Source organism: Triturus cristatus, chromosome 8, assembly GCF_964204655.1.
Source record: "Triturus cristatus chromosome 8, aTriCri1.1, whole genome shotgun sequence".
NCBI lineage: Eukaryota > Metazoa > Chordata > Amphibia > Caudata > Salamandridae > Triturus > Triturus cristatus.
Genome location: NC_140591.1, coordinates 452,099,155 through 452,115,563, shown reverse-complemented (window position 1 = coordinate 452,115,563; position 16,409 = coordinate 452,099,155). Strand labels below are relative to the sequence as shown.

At 45.3% G+C, this 16,409-nt stretch overlaps 1 protein-coding gene across 8 annotated transcripts in view; it reads left to right on the top strand.

The window, feature by feature from the left end:
* The first annotated feature begins 298 nt into the window (after window positions 1-298).
* The window catches only part of LOC146802300 (N-fatty-acyl-amino acid synthase/hydrolase PM20D1-like), a 257,866-nt gene continuing 241,755 nt past the window's right edge, over window positions 299-16,409 (top strand). For 7 of the 8 annotated variants that reach the window (XM_085621870.1, XM_085621866.1, XM_085621867.1 and 4 more), the window contains exon 1: window positions 731-994. In XM_085621870.1, the coding sequence (XP_085477996.1) occupies window positions 799-994 (196 nt within the window). In that variant the 5' untranslated portion in view covers window positions 731-798. Of the gene's footprint in view, window positions 705-730; window positions 995-16,409 lie in introns of those variants that run through there. The other variant, XM_085621869.1, reaches the window with a different exon arrangement.

Genomic DNA, 16,409 nt, shown 5'->3' with positions numbered 1-16,409 from the left:
TAATACTATGTCAAATATACATTCACAAGCTCTTAGAAAACCCAAAATAAGCACAATACATATCGTTTTTTCCATTCACGCTAAAAATTGAAAGGCTCATCATAAACCAAAACCAGAAATGTTTCATTAATTGTCGTTTGTAAAGCATTTGATCTTAATGCTAAAGATACTTTCACTATTTTCATCACAAAAACGCTTTTTAACCACTAGATGGCACAGTTACTCTACTTAGCAAGTTAAAACACCTAATTGAAGTACTAAAACAAATCAAGCTCCGAAAACCATTGCTAAATACACAATTCAATTTACAGTAAAGGCAAGCTCTGAGGCACAAAAACTGCCGTGCTGCCTCCTACCTTAACCTAGGACCCCCAACTGGCACTAATTAGAACGCGGCGGCGTTTGAAAACCGCCGCGTTCTAAAGCAGGCGCGCCCTCGGTCTGGGCAATACCATGCCCGAAGCCGCCCGGGGGTGGACATTCTTCGAATGCCACCCCCAAGCCCCCATTATGTGACTTCCTATCGGCTCTGTGGCTGCCTGTCGCCTCCAGGATTGCTATTGGCGCAGGAGTAGCTCATTTCAGATGCATGGCGCAGGCATGCAGCGGACATGGGGTGAAGACTGAGATCGAGGAGGCGGGGTCTCCGCTAATAGAAAGGTCGCTGTAATAGCCTGCGGGTGGCTGTTCTCTGTGATAATATGGTGAGTGGGCGCGTCTGTTGTGGGTGTGCCCTTTCTGTTTGCATGTGCCATTTCAACCACGTATCTTTCTTTACCCGTCAGCTCTCAGTATAACATGCCCCGCTGCCCACGCTGCTCCCCTGGCCTCCTGGCGTTGCCCCTCGTCGCACTGGGGTTCCTGCTGGTTGTCTTACTGCTCCGAACTTATAGTTCACAGAGCTCCACGGCGGGCCCCGCTTGGGGCCCCAGGAAGCAACTACCTTTGGAACCGGGCACTGATGAGCAGAGAATCTGGAAGGAAAACCTTAAGGGTGAGTACGGGGAGCACTTAGGAAATTAAAAGAGGAACTCCGGGGTCTGAGTAGTTGTATACTTGTTTTCGTCTTGAATATATTGTAAAAAATGTTGGAAATTAAAGTTTCCTTCTGTAAGTATTTTATTCACTTTTCTCGGGCAATCTTTTAGTGCTCGCTTTGTTCTGTAGTTGGATTCTCGTTCTTTCCAAGCTTTATTGTTATCAAACCACAGCATTCGTATGGAGATTCAGACTGAGCGCAGCAAGCATTTTGCTCCTCCCGGAAGGGCAGAGTACGATCAAGCCATCGTCCAAACACCCGTTGTGTAATCCTCTCAACAGGCCACATGATAAATAAAGCATTGGCATAGCCAGTAGCTCTGGCCTTTGGGACCCGTAGCCATGCAGCACATGCGTGCTACAACGTCTACTGTTACTTAACTGTGCCACTGGTGACGTGACGAGGCTATGTACAACAAGCACAACATAAAGTGGCTGCTTGTGCTGGAGGAAGATGCTTGTGTTAAGAGACTTGGCCCACTCGCTCTCCACTCCAATCCACCTCGCCTCGGTTTCTCACAAAAATATACCTTGTATTATCTTCCGCTTGATACTTTCATCTTTAAAATGTTATTTCATTAAAAGTTGAAACAGTTAATGGGTTGGTGTGCCTACACATATTTGTATGAATGAGTGGCTGAAAATGCATTTTATCTTTCTGATGTTTCAGTGATTACTAGGGTGACCAACCGTCTGTAAATTTCACGGACCGTCCGTAATTTGGACCTCACGTCCATTGTCTGGGAGGATCCCTTTTATGGACGTCTTTTGTCCATAATTTTGGGCATTGCAGGGAGCATCTCTGCTCTCCTGCAAGAAGCCTCAGCTCTAAGCCTGGGCAGAGTTCCTTGAAGTGCAAAAAAAAGTCAGCCACCCTAAGCGGATCTCCTCGAGCAGCGGAGTGCATTAGATAAATGCCGTTCGCGGTGATTTTCAGTGCCAGATGCTTGTCTGCACTGTGTAATCATCGCGAACGGCACAATGCACAGCATGAGCAGGCGCTGCTTCCTTTCTCCCGCTCGAGTAGATTTTTACTCGAGCGGCAGCTTTCTCAACGCGAGCGTACGCGACCACTCGTAATGAGAAATCTGACCGCCTGCGTTTAGAAATCTCACCAGGATGTTTCTCATTTCAATCAGCTTTATTCGGTGCAATACATGTCACCATAAAAGCAAGACAATTATTATAAAAAGCATGCATAACACATCATTTACACATTTAAAAAAAATACATTTGAAATATCTATGCAGCTCATAAAATGCATAATTACAAGTACAATGACCAGAGCATACTATCCTGCAGATATAATTTTTAACAAATACAACTATATGACAGCTCACAAGAGTGCTGGTATCATGTCTTTAAAAATTATAGTTAAAACAACACACATATATCAATATAACAGGTAATCCACATACAGATCAGTGCGTTAAAATGTAAAACACTTCAATACAGTGCCTTCAGCCGTTATTCAATCCTGGTTGCCCTCTAGTGTTTCTTATTTTCAGTGCAACTTTCAGAAAACTTGTTATACATGACAGGGTCAAAGGGTCTTCAGCCCTTTGTAGGTATAATAGAGCGGCCCTGGCTTGTCTAAACTTGCCATTTTTTAAAATTCTTACTAGGTAATAACGCCTGGGAAATGAATAAAAAGGGCATAACAATACAAAATGAAGGGAATCCTGCGGAGATTTACTATCGCAACCGCAGGGTCCTTTCTGCTCAACCGTGGCGGTATAACCCGCAGGATCTGCCAACAAGTGATGTATAAGGTTGAGCCTAAAACGAGTAAATAAAAACCTAGTTTCTGCATTATATATCAGACTGAGATATGGTTCCATGCCACCTACTGTTTTGGTGGTGCTGTGAGCGCAAGCTAAAATCTTCCTACCCTCAGAATCAAATCTACAGTCTGCAGCTTTCCTCAGGAGCAAGCTCTTAATTCTGACCTTATCTTGGGGTATGATTGTGGTTGGGTTAGTAAAAAGGTCTAGACATTCTATTCCTTCTAGTGTCAGTTTTACATATTTAAACCACTGGATGCGCATCCCTTTATCCCTACTGATGCAATCTCTAATGATTTGTCTCCCCAATTCCGCATCTGGATTAGTCCAGATCCTCAGCCAAGCCATAACGGGCCTAGCCTTGATAAGATCTTCGATGTATTGCCTCCCTAATTCTGCATGGGTGATGTAGGCTGGGGAGCTCTGGGGCGTTTTGAGTATCCTCCGCAGGAATTTATTTTCCTCAACTTGTATTTGCCGTACCCCTGCGAAGCCCCAGACTTCTGCGCCGTACATAACTTTGGGGCAGCAAATGGCACCATAAAGGTGCATAACCTGCTCAGGCGACCACCGACCCAACCTACGGCCATAATTCATTATTGCTCCTGTTGATGAGATCAGTTTTGTACACCGTTCTTCAATTAAAAATTTAAAAGCCCATCAAATAAAAGACCCAGGTACGAAAATGTTTTTACTTGTTCAAGTGTGTGAGTCCCTATCCGGTATGTGAATTTTTTACACGGTTTCGTCCCGGCTATTAAAACATAGGACTTAGTTAGATTGGCTGCCAGGTCTAGAGTGTCCATAAAATCAACGAAGCCATCTATTAAACATTGCAGACCTCTTGGAGTGCGTGCCAGAAGGACCGCATCGTCTGCGTATAACAGCACTGGAATTGGGCGAGACCCTACCCTTGGAGTATCAGCATTCAATTTGCACAATGCCTGTTCCAGTTCGTTTATATACAGGGAGAATAAGAAAGGTGCTAGAATACAGCCCTGTCTTACTCCACTCGTGCAATTGAAAGGTGCAGTTGTATTTCCCGCCAAATTGAATCGTACTTTGGCGGAGGTATTCCAATGGAGTGCTCTCATAATATTTACAAGACCTGGCTCTACTCCTAATCTAATCAAAAGACTCCATAATTTTTCTCTGTTCACTCGGTCGAATGCGGCAGAGAGGTCCATAAATCCCAGATATATTGATTGATCACTGGCTATAGTATATTTTGACACCAGTAAATAGAGATTCAGGCATTGATCCGTAGTTGATCTACCAGTCCTGAACCCATATTGTAAATCCGAGATTATATGGTACTCCTCTGCCCAGTCCAGTAGGCGGTTTAGTAACATTCTACCTAAGATTTTTGCGGTTACGTCAATTAAGGAGATAGGGCGATAGCACTGCGGGTCATCCTTTTTACCTTTTTTAAAAATAGGCACTATGGTAGCTGTTGACCAAGAGCGTGGCATACCAGTGGCCACAGCTGCATTGATCACGCGTGTCAGTATTGGGACCCAGAATTCTATGTTGGATAAAAAGAGGTCTGGTGGTATACCATCAGGGCCTGGGGCCTTGTTACGTGACAATCCCTGAATGCCCGCTTTAGTTTCACCAAGGGTGAATTCGATCACTGTCCTCCACGGGCAAATTTTCTCTTCAGCCTCCGGGTATTCATCTAAAAAGTTATATAATTTTTTTAAATGATTAAACCAGCGCTCTGGTAGGATAGTTGTACCAATTACTGGTGCTGCAGAATCCTGAAAGCATGGATTATTTATGGTTCTCCAGAAGGTACTTAAATCCCTCCTCTCCGCGGCTTCCCTTAAAGTTTCCCAAGTTTGGGACTGTAAGGCAAATCTCCTGCACTTAATGGCCTTTTTATAGACAGTCCTACAATGTGCTATATGTGGTTTGTTTCTAGGTCTCAATTTCAAACTTTCCTTGAGGTCTTTCTGTGCTCGTGAGCAATCTTTATTAAACCATCTAGGCGCATTAGTTTGTTTAGGAGGCCGGGAGGTTTTTAATAGGCTCTCTATGCGAGTGGCCATTGATTCAAAAGCTTTAGTCACTGTACAACCATCAGCCAGGGGATCAGAGCAAATTTCAAACTCTTTGCCCCCTTCCTTAATTAAATTCTTAAAAAAGGCGTTTCCATCAATACGAGACCACTTTAAGCGCCTCCCCTGGTCTGTAACCTTCTCAAGACTGCCTTCCGACGTGCTTCTTATTTCTTTGTTGGAAGACCAATTTTTAATCCATAATGCAAGTGGATTATGGTCACTGAATATACTCCAGTCGACTGTTGCCTCATTTATCCATTCCCAAAATAAGTTGGAAACTAATATGAAATCTATTGTGGAACTACACCCCCTCCCTTTAAAAGTTGTTGGAGGACCGGAGCCTTCATCTACGCTCACTAAATCAAGTGTGTGTTTTAGTGAGTGAGTTTTCATCACTTTCTCTAGCTCCCTCCCCTCCTTCGTGTGTTCAAAGTGCAGACCTTTTGTCAAGGTGCAACCGAACCAACCCCCCATACGAGATTTTAGGTTTTGGCACAAATGGCAGTTTAGGTCACCCACCAGGATTATATAGGGAGCCACTGTGGACTTACTCTGCTCTATAACAGCAGACAGGTGAATCTGCAAATCATGCACTATAGAGCCTTCCTTGCTCGATGCTATGGCGTTATAAAAACTAACAAGGATAAAACTCATTTTATTTCTTTGGAACCTTAAACCCAGGAAGTAGTTGGATTTCCAGTTCAAACTGGACCACACTCCTTCCATCTGCAGGTCTACATATACAATTAATCCCCCAGTGGGCCTACCTGGAGCTAGTTTTTGTGCGGGGACAGCAAAGCAACCATATCCTTCTAGCTGGAAGGGGTTATGGTCCACCACCCACGTTTCCTGGAGACAAATAACATGAAACCTGGTCACATATTCCCTCCATTCGTTGTTCTCAAATTTGGAGGACAGGCCAGCTATATTCCAGGAAACTAGACCAATGTCACCCAACCTTGGCTTTTCAATGGGAGCAGCAATACTGGGAGAGGGAGTATGCAGTCAATCAACCCCCTCCAATCCAGAAAGTGAAGTAAAGCGGTTGGAAGTGGGGATATTAAAAGTGGAATCTGCCATTAACTGGGCACTCTGAATTGTTGGGCTCACATAATTTCCTATCAGAGATCTTGGGTAAAAATAACTTAAGTCGTGGGTGGATATACCACCCTCATAACCCTCTGGGAGCCAGTCTCTGATATAGTTTACCACTCTATGGTCTCTAAAATTGACAATTATAACATCACCTTGTACATTTTTAGGTCTTTGTCCCACCCAGTTCAGCCTTCTCACATGAAGAATCTCTCCGTCTAAGTTTGGGGGTAATGGTCTATTCACTCTTAACCAGTGCATTACTTTGTTCTTGAGAGTTTGATAACCTTCAAATTTCTCACATTCTAGTTCAGGAACCCCAGTAAGTGCGATGACATATGGAGCTGCCTCTGGCGGGAGATCAATGTGTGCAGAAGGGCCCCTAGGATTTTTATCTGTGTATGCTCTCTCAACACCTTTACTGGGTTCATAGATCTGACTGTTCGGGACACTGCTACACTTTGGCTTCATTATATCTGTGTGCTTGTTCTGTGTGGCTGTGCTATTCTTATTAGAAAAAGAAAGCGTCTCAGCGCCTTTTACGGGAATTGTAGTATTCGTTGTTATTTCAGGTGTTGGGCCTGGGCGGTTCAACGTGCAGGTTTTCGATGACAATTCCCTCAACAGATTCAAGTTAGTTGTGCCAGTGTCTTGCAAAGACCCCAACTGCTCTGTTAGTCTCTTTACCCTTTCCACTAAAGGAGATAATAGGGACTTAACTAGTTGTTCTATGTCCCTCATTAGATCTTTATATAGGTGCGCTGGCATATTACCTGATCCAGTGTTACATTCTGGTGAATCAGTTATATTCACAGCACTTGTGGGACTATTTGAGGGTTTAGCGTGGCCTCGTTTTCCCTTATTTGCACCACGTTTCTTGTTTTGTTTAGGGAGACCAGGTCCTGGATCTTTTGTTTTAATTGTACTTTTCTTTTTAATGAGATGTTTGTTTACTGGGGTTGCTAACTGCTCCTCGAGGGCAAGTTCGTTTTGTGAGCTTATACTGTTATCTAAGGTGACTGGTTCCCTAGATCCTAACTGCGAATCCGTTATATCTTTTAGTTGCGGGGGGATACCTATATCAGCATTTAGTTCTGGATCATCAATATGTATGTTATGATGTGAGGGGGTAATAGCTAGTTGGATAGCCCCCAACGAGGAACGTTTCCTCAGTAACTCAGATGATAATCGCCGTTCGGTGTGCACAATTTCTCGTTCTAACAATGAGGCAGCCCTTGTAATGAACTGATCTAGGGTGCCTCTAACGGATCCCCCCACCGACGATTTTCTTCTCGTACTAGGCCTGGTATTCATGATAAGCAATATAATATTGAGTCTTATTTAGCAGGCAACTCCAATGCGGGCTAACAGATAATACACTTAATTGGCCCACAACTAAGATCAATGTCCCGCAGCGGGATAAGCCTGCTTCTCCACCTTTTGCTCTCACAACACAAATGTCTTAGATCCTCTTAATGTACAAGAACCACAATTGGCAGGGCGTTAGGTCTCAGCCTATGTGGTGATTTTGAAGCGACACCACTCCACCCAGCTCCCGGCAAAGTAGGGTCCACCAACAGACAGTCTCAGGTAAAGATTTACATCCACACAATGAGACGCCAATACTTACTAATTGGAGTCCCACCACCGATGTTAGGGGGGATGCCCAGCCCAGCCTTATCCGGCCTTTGACGGGCAAGGACGGGCCCGCCTCAGCTGTAGATGTGGGCGTGTCAAACACAGAGGGTCGCTGGGTATGGTAGTTCAGGCGAAGCACCGCCGTTCCCCTCACGGCTTGCTGACAAAGTGGTAATAAGTGTGAACAACAGGAACTCAGCCGTTCCCCTCACGGCAGGATTCAGGATTCAGTCTGCTCCAAGCGCGTCCCGCGCTGCGGGCGGCGCACCGGCCTTAAGAAGGCTAACCCGCCTCAGCTGTAGATGTGGGCGTGTCAAACACAGAGGGTCGCTGGGTATGGTAGTTCAGGCGAAGCACCGCCGTTCCCCTCACGGCTTGCTGACAAAGTGGTAATAAGTGTGAACAACAGGAACTCAGCCGTTCCCCTCACGGCAGGATTCAGGATTCAGTCTGCTCCAAGCGCGTCCCGCGCTGCGGGCGGCGCACCGGCCTTAAGAAGGCTAACCTGCCTCAGCTGTAGATGTGGGCGTGTCAAACACAGAGGGTCGCTGGGTATGGTAGTTCAGGCGAAGCACCGCCGTTCCCCTCACGGCTTGCTGACAAAGTGGTAATAAGTGTGAACAACAGGAACTCAGCCGTTCCCCTCACGGCAGGATTCAGGATTCAGTCTGCTCCAAGCGCGTCCCGCGCTGCGGGCGGCGCACCGGCCTTAAGAAGGCTAACCCGCCTCAGCTGTAGATGTGGGCGTGTCAAACACAGAGGGTCGCTGGGTATGGTAGTTCAGGCGAAGCACCGCCGTTCCCCTCACGGCTTGCTGACAAAGTGGTAATAAGTGTGAACAACAGGAACTCAGCCGTTCCCCTCACGGCAGGATTCAGGATTCAGTCTGCTCCAAGCGCGTCCCCAGATGCTTGTCTGCACTGTGTAATCATCGCGAACGGCACAATGCACAGCATGAGCAGGCGCTGCTTCCTTTCTCCCGCTCGAGTAGATTTTTACTCGAGCGGCAGCTTTCTCAACGCGAGCGTACGCGACCACTCGTAATGAGAAATCTGACCGCCTGCGTTTAGAAATCTCACCAGGATGTTGTTTTTCCACGCTCGCGCTGGCCAACTTGATGTTGACGATCGTGAACGAGGAAAAATCTCACCGGGAGGTGGATTTTCCTCTCTCGCGCTCGCCAACATGACGTTGACGAATGCGAGCGAGGGAAAAAAACTCCGCTCCGCAACACAAAGCAGAGTTTTTCGGAACTCCGGAAGCTCTGCGTAACGCGGAAAACTCTGCGAGCGCCTAGACTTACTAAGCTCCCTGATGGGGTTGCCTCGTACTCATCCTCTGAGCACAAGAGAAGCCCCACCTCGCCCATCTTCATCTATATGCGGCAGATTGCCACATACAGAATGACGATGGGCCAGTCTGGGCTGTTAAAGCATGTGGTCACCTCCTCCAGCCTCGGTCTAGGGCAGGGCATTCTGTCAGATGGAAGAAATGTACAAAAACGCCAATACTTGTACGTGAGAATCCAGTTCATGCAAATTAGGCGGCAAAACAAGTTAAAAGAAGAGATTATAGTTCTTTCACAGTCTTCATTTTAGGACTGGCGTATTTTCAGTATTATATTTAACAAAGGCATGGTTGCTGCTTTTTTATTTTATGCAACTAACAACTATTGAAAAAGCCAATAGTTCTGGCTTTTTGTAGGTGTAACGTTACTTGTTGTATTATATATCTGGATGCAATGACAGAAGCAGCAAAATACCAGTCGGGCGGCACACTATGCTAAGCACAGATTTTCAGCTTATGTGTTTTAAGCCATGCCCTTAATTACATCGAACACCCCTTTTGGAGACACCCCCCCCCCCCTGTTTTTTCATCCCACTTAAAGCTCTGGAAACAACACCATGCCACAGCTGCATCCCATCCTGGCACTGCCTATGTGCAGGGGCTTAATGAACCCTCCACCCCTTGCTTTAGGAACTACAGCAAAGGTGGAGTTCTTGATGGGTCTCTTCTGTCTACAACTCTGCAGACAAAGGCTCAGCTCATAATTATTGTGAAAAGGTGGGTGAGTAAGTAAGTGAAGGGATGGTGTGGGGTGGATGGATTAGTGAGTGGATGAATGAACGGGTGGATGGATGGATCGTGAGAGGATGGATTAGTGAGTGGAAGGATGGATGAGAGAAAAGGTAAATAGATGTATGTATGAGTGGAAGGGCAGATGGATGGGTAAAAGGATAGATGGATGAGTGGATGGATGGATGAGTGATAGTGAGGAAATCATTGAAGATCCCAATCAAAGATTTTTGTATCCTGGTGCACAGTAAAGTCATTATTTACTATGCTTTAGAAGTTAATACAATTGATCTATAATGACAAATGTGTTGTAGAATGCACATGTTTTCCCAAATTTTCTTGGGGGTGCGAAAACAAAGGCTGTGAATTGTCAGTTTGTTTGTAACCCACAACAGCTTTTAAATATCTGTAAATAAACTGTGCAAATGTTTCAAAACACATCCATCAGTTGGGAAACCATAAATGGACCACTTGTTTTGTAATTCAGAAGTGTGCTCGAAACAGAGTTTTAGTAGGATCAAAGAACCAAGACACTTTACTTGGTGATGTTCCAATGATACATGTAGGAAGGTAGGATCCTTCTGCATGGGTACCTAACTTTTTGCCTGATACTAAGCTGTGTTTTGACTAGTCTAACTGGGATACTGGTAACCAGGACCCCAGTCCCTAAATTGTTGTGTTCAGTACTTGGGTACATCCAAGATTGGATACTGCGGTACCCTTGTCAGTCCCTAGTATATGGTACCCAGGGCATAGGTACCCCAGAGGTCTCCCATGGGCTGCAGCATGTATTATGCCACCCATGAGAGGCCGTTCAAAATGGAACTACAGGCCTGCCATTGCAGCCTGTGTAAGTTGGTGCATGTTTCACTTACTAAAGATATAGGTTTACTATATCTAAGGGTCGCTGCACTTAAAACCTAAAAGTCACCCCTACAGCAGGCCTTTACAATCCTGAAGACAGGGTGCTTTGGTTCTAAGTGAGAGGGTGCCCCTGCATGAGCAGGACACCCCTGCAGCCTACGGAATATATTCTCCCGGATTGTCATTGAAACAGCCATATACTTTATAGAGGGGCACCGCGTAATCGCGTGATGGCCGTCTCGAAAACGGCTGCAACTAATCCTTTCATGTTTGGCATCAAATATGTTGGAATCATACCCCCACACCGTATGATTCCAAGCACCGGAAGAGCCCTCCGCTAAGCTCTGTGTTCCCGGTACCAACCTTCTAGTCCCAGACAGCACAAAATGGTTGCTTCCGACCAGAGACATATTTCTGCCCTCCTGCTGCTGAGCCAAGCTCGAGCATGGGAAGGCAGAACAATAGACATTCTGTCAAAGGAATGTGTGACCACCTCCCAGACAGGATTTAGTGTGTTAGGGCTGGGTGGGTGCGCATGCCAGCGCCTGAAAGTGTGCATGAGGGGCACATTTAGTGTCCCTGTGCATAGTCCAGTTCAAACCAGTCTTGGGAGCCGTTGGTGCCCGCTGTGGCACGAAACTGGACAAAGGACATGGGAGTAACCTCCCCCCGTCCAGACCCTCCCTTGGGAGGGTCCTCTGAATCTTCCCAACCCTTTCCTTAGGGTACTTAAGGGCTTACCTGGGTGTATGTCCCTAGATTCGTCATGGGATAAGATTCAGAACTGAAACCAATGCCCTTCTACAGTCTGGGCACTCTGGACTTCATTTGGGCCTGACTTTGTCTCCCTTCCAGCCTGCTGCATCGTATGTGCCTGTGCATCATACAGGAACCTTCCAAGGCCTGTGAAGCATCAAGGACAACGAAACTAATCTCCCTTGGAGTGAAGGAGTCACTCCCCTGCATTCGTAGGCACTGCACCAAAGATGACCGGTCTGCAGTTCCCGAGTTCCTCCGGACTCCCTGGGCTCTGCAACACAGGTGGTGGTTTTCCTCCGCTCCCGAGGCCTGCTCGACCCTCGTACCAAGTTTGAGGCCAGCAGTCCTTGTCGGGTTGCAATAACCGAACCCCTGGGTACCATGTCCCCTTTGCAGTTGGAAAGGCTTGTTGACATCTTTGTTAGCAGATCTTCGGGCTCCAAGTAGCCCCAAACTCGAGCACCTCCAGTGACCAGAATCTTCGGCCCCACCGCATCGTGTGAATCGTGGCCAACATTTTTTGGTGAGCTGCTTGAGGTCCTCTCGCGACTCCTGTGCCTTCGGCTTGTGGGTCCATTTGTTTTCCTTGGGCTCCCCCGCTTGCTCGGGGCCTGTCCTGACTCCCCTACTTGTGGTGAGTCTCCTGGACCTTGCTTGTCCCAACTGTGCACCTTCTTGACTTTCTGCATGGGTTGCATTTGTCAAGGCTCGTTGGTGCTCCTGCCGGACACCGACCACTCAGCAGTCGACATCCTTCGTGGGACAGCTCGTTTCCGGGTCCTGGTCATCCTGAGGCCGCCTGGTCCTCGCAGCTGCAAAGTGAAGGTCACCGTCATCTTTCCTGAAGCACCCGACATCTGATGACATTCGTCTTCCAGGGCTCCTGGTCACTCCCGAGTGACATAAGGCCAAATGTACTACCATTCTGCATGTGCAAAATCTGTTGCAAATTGATTTGCACATGCAAAAATGGCTGTACGCAATGTAAGATATGCACTCACAAATTGAAAATTTGCGCTGCGACTGAATAGCGAGTCGCAAAAAAAGCGATAGCTTTTTTCATATACCACATTGCGAGTCTCATATTACGAGTCGAAAAATAATATGTACGGAGTAGTCGCAAATTGCGCCTCGCGAAATCTTGCAGTCGTACATCTGGCCCAGAGACTCTGTCCCCTCTGCTTTCAGGTACTCCTCTTACAGAATCCACGTTTGGATTCCTCCGGACACTTTCTCCAATTCCAGCAGCGGCACTTTCCCGAAGTCCTCCATTGGGTTCGACTGCGGTTTCCGACACCACTTCACACCTATGCACCCGGCTTCCCTGGGATAGGTAACATGGGTACCACGGTATCCATGGGTGGGATGGGTCTCCGACCTTCTGTCTTCCACTGGGTTTCTTCAGGGTCATCTGTGAAGGGTTCCGATTCTTTAAAATCCCAACTGTGACTTACACATAAACTTGTACGGAGCACGAGGTCGTTTTTTCAAACTTCACACGCGCTCCGTGGGGTCCCTATCTATTTACTTTGGGTGGTTCTGTGGGTCCCCAGCAATTCTACATCCTCACGACATTGTCTTGACTCGAGTCATGGTTCTTATACCACTTTCTTAGTGTATGGTTTGGTCCCCCCCTGGGGCCCACTGTGCATTAGTGCTGTTTACTGTAATTTATTTGCTAAAGTATTGTGTGCTTTGTGTCTATCTCCATGTAGGAGATCCTGTAAAGTACTAGAGAGTGTTATATAATAAATACATATTTTTATAAATACTTTTTCATTTAATCTATACTATAAGATAGCATTTTGGTAAAACAAGCTGCTTTACACTCCTTCAAGACTAAGCCTGAAGTCTGCTCTCCACAGCTAACACTTTGATAGCTTTCTAAGGTTGTCTGAGACCTCTTAAATCATTATAAGGGTTGTCTGGATGGGTGCAAGGTGCCCTCTTACATTAGTGGACATCATATATCGGGGCAGCTTCTCGCAATACATATTTGCTGAAACCACGTTTTCACACAGTATTTGTGCACTATATAGATTTATCAGTAAAATTGCATGATGGCATTTTGCTTCTATTTCAATAGAAAGTGTTTTTATGTAAAAGACGGTGCCTCCCTCTACCCTACAATAATGCCTCCACAGCATAAATAGTTTCTAGTATGTAGCACACTTCTGTGCATCAATGAGAATCTGCAGTTTAAAGCTCACAGAAATGAAACGGCCCAATCAGTATACTATTTCCAATATACAGCAAAAATAAGGAGGGCTGATTTATGACTAGCCAGGGCATGCTATAGCAATGTCCACTCCTAACTAACTGCTCTGACCCACAATAATACCATGACACTCAGCAGTGTGCAGCCAATTGTGGCTCATGCAGTCTGGTTAATAACTCCCTTTTCCTGCTTAATGCTCTTACCTTCGCTATGGGTGTTATCCACCACTCAATACTATACCAGCCCTTATACCAGTCATCACTAGCTGAACAGAAATGGAATGCTTGAAGCGATCTAACACATAAAGTTGGTCAGTCCGAGGACTGCACTCTAGTCCAGCACTGCAGGTCCCAATTAGCTGCATCCTATGCGTGCCGCTTTACATCTCACAATGTCTATCCGAGCAGATCTTCCCAACCTTTTCTCTCACCAAACATGCCTGCTCAGGACCATGAATTGTAAACAAAATATCAAACTCGACAACAAAGTGCAGTAACCATAAAAATAGATTATTATCATATGAAATACCACAAAAAGACCTGCACAGATGCTCAAATCTGTACACATACTGAAAAACCGTGAAGTGCACAATTGTATCAACCTAATATAAACTTATTTTGACTTGTACTTAAGTGGTTGTCTACTTACTTATCTACTATTGTGCGACCTCCTCTGATGTGTCTATAAGAAACTTACCTTTGGCCCTAAGTTTTGTCCTGAATTTTGACCTCCGGTCTTGAACTTTGACCCTTTGTCCTGAATTTTGACACTCACCGTCCTGAATTTGCTTCCATGGCAGTTGGGCACCCAAGCGATTACTACGGTGGCAGCTGTAACAAGCAACAAGAGAGAGGAGGGAGGGATGTTGGTAATTAAAGCTGGGTGGGAGTTGCAGTGGTGTGGTAGGGGGTGGGAAAGCAAGCAGAAACAAATGGGAGGAGATTAAGTGAGCTGGGGAGACGTGCGCCAAAGCTGAACACTTACTGAGGACATGAGCAGCTGGGAGCAGCGAAGGGCGCTGAAGCTGAACAAGCGCCAAAGACACAAGCAGAAGAAAACAATAAAAAACAAGCGAGCGGAGCAGCGACAAAAGCGGAAAGAAAAAGTAATGTGCCGAAACTAAACATATGGCCAAGAGTGAAATGATCCATGTAACAGGGGCAGTCTCCAGGGTGAACAAAACCGACAAAAGGCGGGACGAATGTAAATTTCAAAAGGTAAACGAAACAACCAATGGAAAGCGCTGGGCATGCTGATAGCCCATACAGCATATCTCGAAAAGACAGCACATGTGCTGCCTAGGTGAGACCTAAAAACGAGGTTCTTGAAAGTAAAAAATAAGGTCATTTTACATTTTATTTCTGTTTGAATCTAATCAATTAGATTGCATTATGTGCAAAAATTTTATTAGGTAGTTTATGAGAGATACGGAAGGAATCAAAATAATAGATAATGACACTAGGGAAGATCTTGATAGAGAAATTGACATTGTAGAGCTTCAATTAGCTCTATCAGGCTTAGCTTCAGGGAAAGCAGCTGGTCCCGACAAGATTCCCCTCGAACTTTATAAAGTTTTGGGTATTCAAATTTTACCATATTTAGTAGACCTGTTTATCGGTATACAATCAAGCGGGAACCCCCCTGAATCCTGGAGAGATACTAACATAATCGTTTTCCCAAATAAAGGCAAGCCAGTAGATTTACCTACATCGTACAGGCCGATCTCCCTGATCAATTCAGATTCTAAACTTTATGCAAAAATTATGGCTAATCGACTTGGGAGGGTTATAGAACATCTGGTCTCCCCGTGGCAACATGGCTTTGTCCCGGGCAAAGGCACAACAGATCATACCCTCAGGGCTATTACCTTATTTGATATTATGTCAAAGACGGGAGACCCGATGTCAATGATCCTCCTAGACGCTGAAAAAGCGTTTGATCGGGTGTCTTGGAGATTTCTGTGGGGAGTTTTAGAACAATGTAATTTCGGGCCAGGACTTATTAATTCCATAAAGGCCATGTATCAACAACCCAGGGCCAAGTTACAAATGATGGGATTTGAATCGAGACCTATTAATATCTCAAGAGGTACCAGACAGGGGTGTCCTTGCTCCCCGATTTTGTTTGTGCTATATATAAACCCCCTGATTATTAGACTATTATACAGCCAGAAAATAAAACCAGTCATCGTTGGGGAATACGAGACTAAAATTCTAGCATATGCCGATGATGTGGCAGTTTTAACACCAGATCCCGCTGAGGCTATTGTTGAAATTGAAAGAATTACACGTCAATTTGGACAATATTCGGGATAGTCTTTAAATAGAGATAAGACGGTTATTCTCTGCACTGAAAATATTATATTTACTGACCCTAGGATTGCAATAAATACGACCTATTTAGGAGTGTGCATTACAGCTAAAATAGAAAACATTAACAATCTGAACTATGATCCTCTAATTAAGACTATTACTAAAGATCTTCTAAGGGTAAATAACCTACATCTATCCATTATTGGTAGATGCAATTATTTAAAAATGAATACACTCCCTAAAATACTGTATTTATTTCGGGCTATCCCCCTGTTTTAGAGGAAAAAATCATGAAATTGCTTGAGTCCCAAATGTCTAGTTTTATTGGCAGTATGGGAAAATCAGGAGATCAATGAAATATTTATCTCTTCCTCAAAACAGAGGAGGGCTAGCTGCTCCGAATCTGAGGCTATACCATTGGGCCGCCCTTCTTCAACAAATGGTACCTCTCCTTGTGATGAATGAAGATAATCAAGATGTTGTGATTCCTTCTATCTATGAAATAGCATTGGGGAAAGAAGCTCAAGGACTCCTGTTAAGGCAAACTGAAGTAAGATATTATAAA